The sequence below is a fragment of the Gregarina niphandrodes genome (genome assembly GCF_000223845.1).
Source record: "Gregarina niphandrodes unplaced genomic scaffold scaffold00156, whole genome shotgun sequence".
NCBI classification, from domain to species: domain Eukaryota; phylum Apicomplexa; class Conoidasida; order Eugregarinorida; family Gregarinidae; genus Gregarina; species Gregarina niphandrodes.
In genome coordinates, this window is record NW_011645919.1 from 1,625 (window position 1) to 3,440 (window position 1,816).

General features: G+C 56.5%; 1 protein-coding gene across 1 annotated transcript; it reads right to left on the reverse strand.

Moving 5' to 3' along the window:
- Positions 1-794: 794 nt before the first annotated feature.
- On the reverse strand, positions 795-1,496 carry GNI_215480 (hypothetical protein; the record flags this gene model as incomplete). The annotated part of the gene is made up of 1 exon (XM_011135560.1): positions 795-1,496. The coding sequence occupies one exon, from the start codon at positions 1,494-1,496 to the stop codon at positions 795-797; it is 702 nt and encodes a 233-aa protein (XP_011133862.1).
- Positions 1,497-1,816: the final 320 nt, after the last annotated feature.

The following is a 1,816-nucleotide window of genomic DNA, read 5'->3' on the forward strand; positions in this document are numbered from 1 at the left end:
ACCGTCATTGTGTGAAGGGAATCATCCGTTCCGGCTCGTTCCAAGCTCATTTCATGGGGCTGTTCGATCTCCAGCACCACAATACACCAGCTGCCGGCCGTGAACATACGGTAGAGCGCTCGCTTAGCACGCGAGAGGCACTGGGATCGATGGCCAGGTCGTCCGAAGTGGCAAATGACATATTGTCCGCACACCATCGCACTCCACACCCTCGGGAGTTTTTGGCAGGAGTGGGGCTGCCGTCCGACAGCTGCCGATCCGGTCCGACAACTAGTGACAGAAGGGATAGCACCAACAACCGATTACCGCGCTCCCGTGGACCAGTGGGGTGAGTGCCTTAATATCGGCGACGACTTTACCGTGACGGCTCGATTCTCCATCTACCTGTGCGGGCTGCCCCAACCGTGTGGGGCCTGATGGCCACCGGCAGCACCTTCGCAAAGCCCGCTTGCCCACCAGCCCTGCCCGTTCATCCAGGAACGCATGCCGCCAGGGGCTGTGGCCGCTTTAACTCAGTCGGTAGAGCGCAACGGCGTTTCTTCCACTTGTTGCTTTGTTTGTTGAGAAGCTTGTTGTGTCTGTGCAAAGCGGCTGCCAACAGCGTCTTCTGTTTGTGAAGTAGCCCCAGGTTGTCCACCGACCGTTGGGGTTTGTATGTGAGACTCGTGGCTACTAGGCGAAGGGCTCGTTGGCTGCGACATCGTAGAGGGCAGGCGCGAATATCTGATCTGGGTTTTATAAAAAGCAACCGTATTGTCTGGCGACGTCGTGCGTGCAGGGACGCAGAGCGGCGTTCATACGACACAACCTCCCGGGCTTTTTAAAGCGTCGCGGGGTACCAAGGCGAAATGAAGTCTTGAGTTGACCGTATTGTTCATCAGCAGTCTGTCTATGGAGCGGATCACCGGTCTCGGCCTGGTGTGAGGTCCTCGCGGTATCTGTGGTGTCTTCTCGTACAGGTTCGCACGTCGTAGGGAGTCCGTGCCTGGGGGCTTATGTCGGACATGGTCGGCCGCGATCTCACGGATGGTCAGGGCCCGTAGATCCACAGGCAAGCGAGTGACCTTCATGACTTCGGATAGGGGGGCCTCATAAGTCAGGTGAATGTGCCATACCGATTGTGTGACAACCCTGTTGTCTTTGATTGCCGTGACGCGGCAGGGTTCTGACCAGGTGGGCAGAAGTTTAGCGTCTCCGAACCGTTGCTGGAGATCATGAAGGAGCTTGTCGAGTAGTAAGATTACAACTGCGTCTCCTACATCGATGTCTTTCTTGACGGGGGGGCGGCCCTTGCTGACTGACGCCAAGGTGTGATTGAGTGCATCCTGCCGGAACGTGTTGAGGAGTTTCAGGCGAGGGATGACATCGGTGATAAGGTTCTCGAATTTGTGCCACTCTTGAAAGCGTGGTAGGACCAGGTCGGCCCCGGTGATGATACGGTAGGGAGATTCACCGGTAGTCGGATGTGGCATGGGGATGCAGCGATAGGCCAGCATGGAAGATGCGACGATCTCATTGATGCGACGATCTCATCCAGTCTGTGGTTGATGTGCCTGGATAAACTGTCTATTCTGCTCAACCTACTACCCGCGCGGCAACGGAGTCGTCGAGGCTTTCCATCAGTACTTGAACCGTTCCGTAAGCGCATTCACAACGCTCTCGGAATTCCTCTGCGCGGAACGCGTTGTCGCTCAGTGGTTCCTGGGAGTGCCGAGGACCGAAACCCAATTGCAGTAGAATGCCTCCCACAGGTCGATGGCTCGAACAGTTGAGAGCGGAATGGCAATGGCGAATTTGCTGAAATGGTCGCACAGGT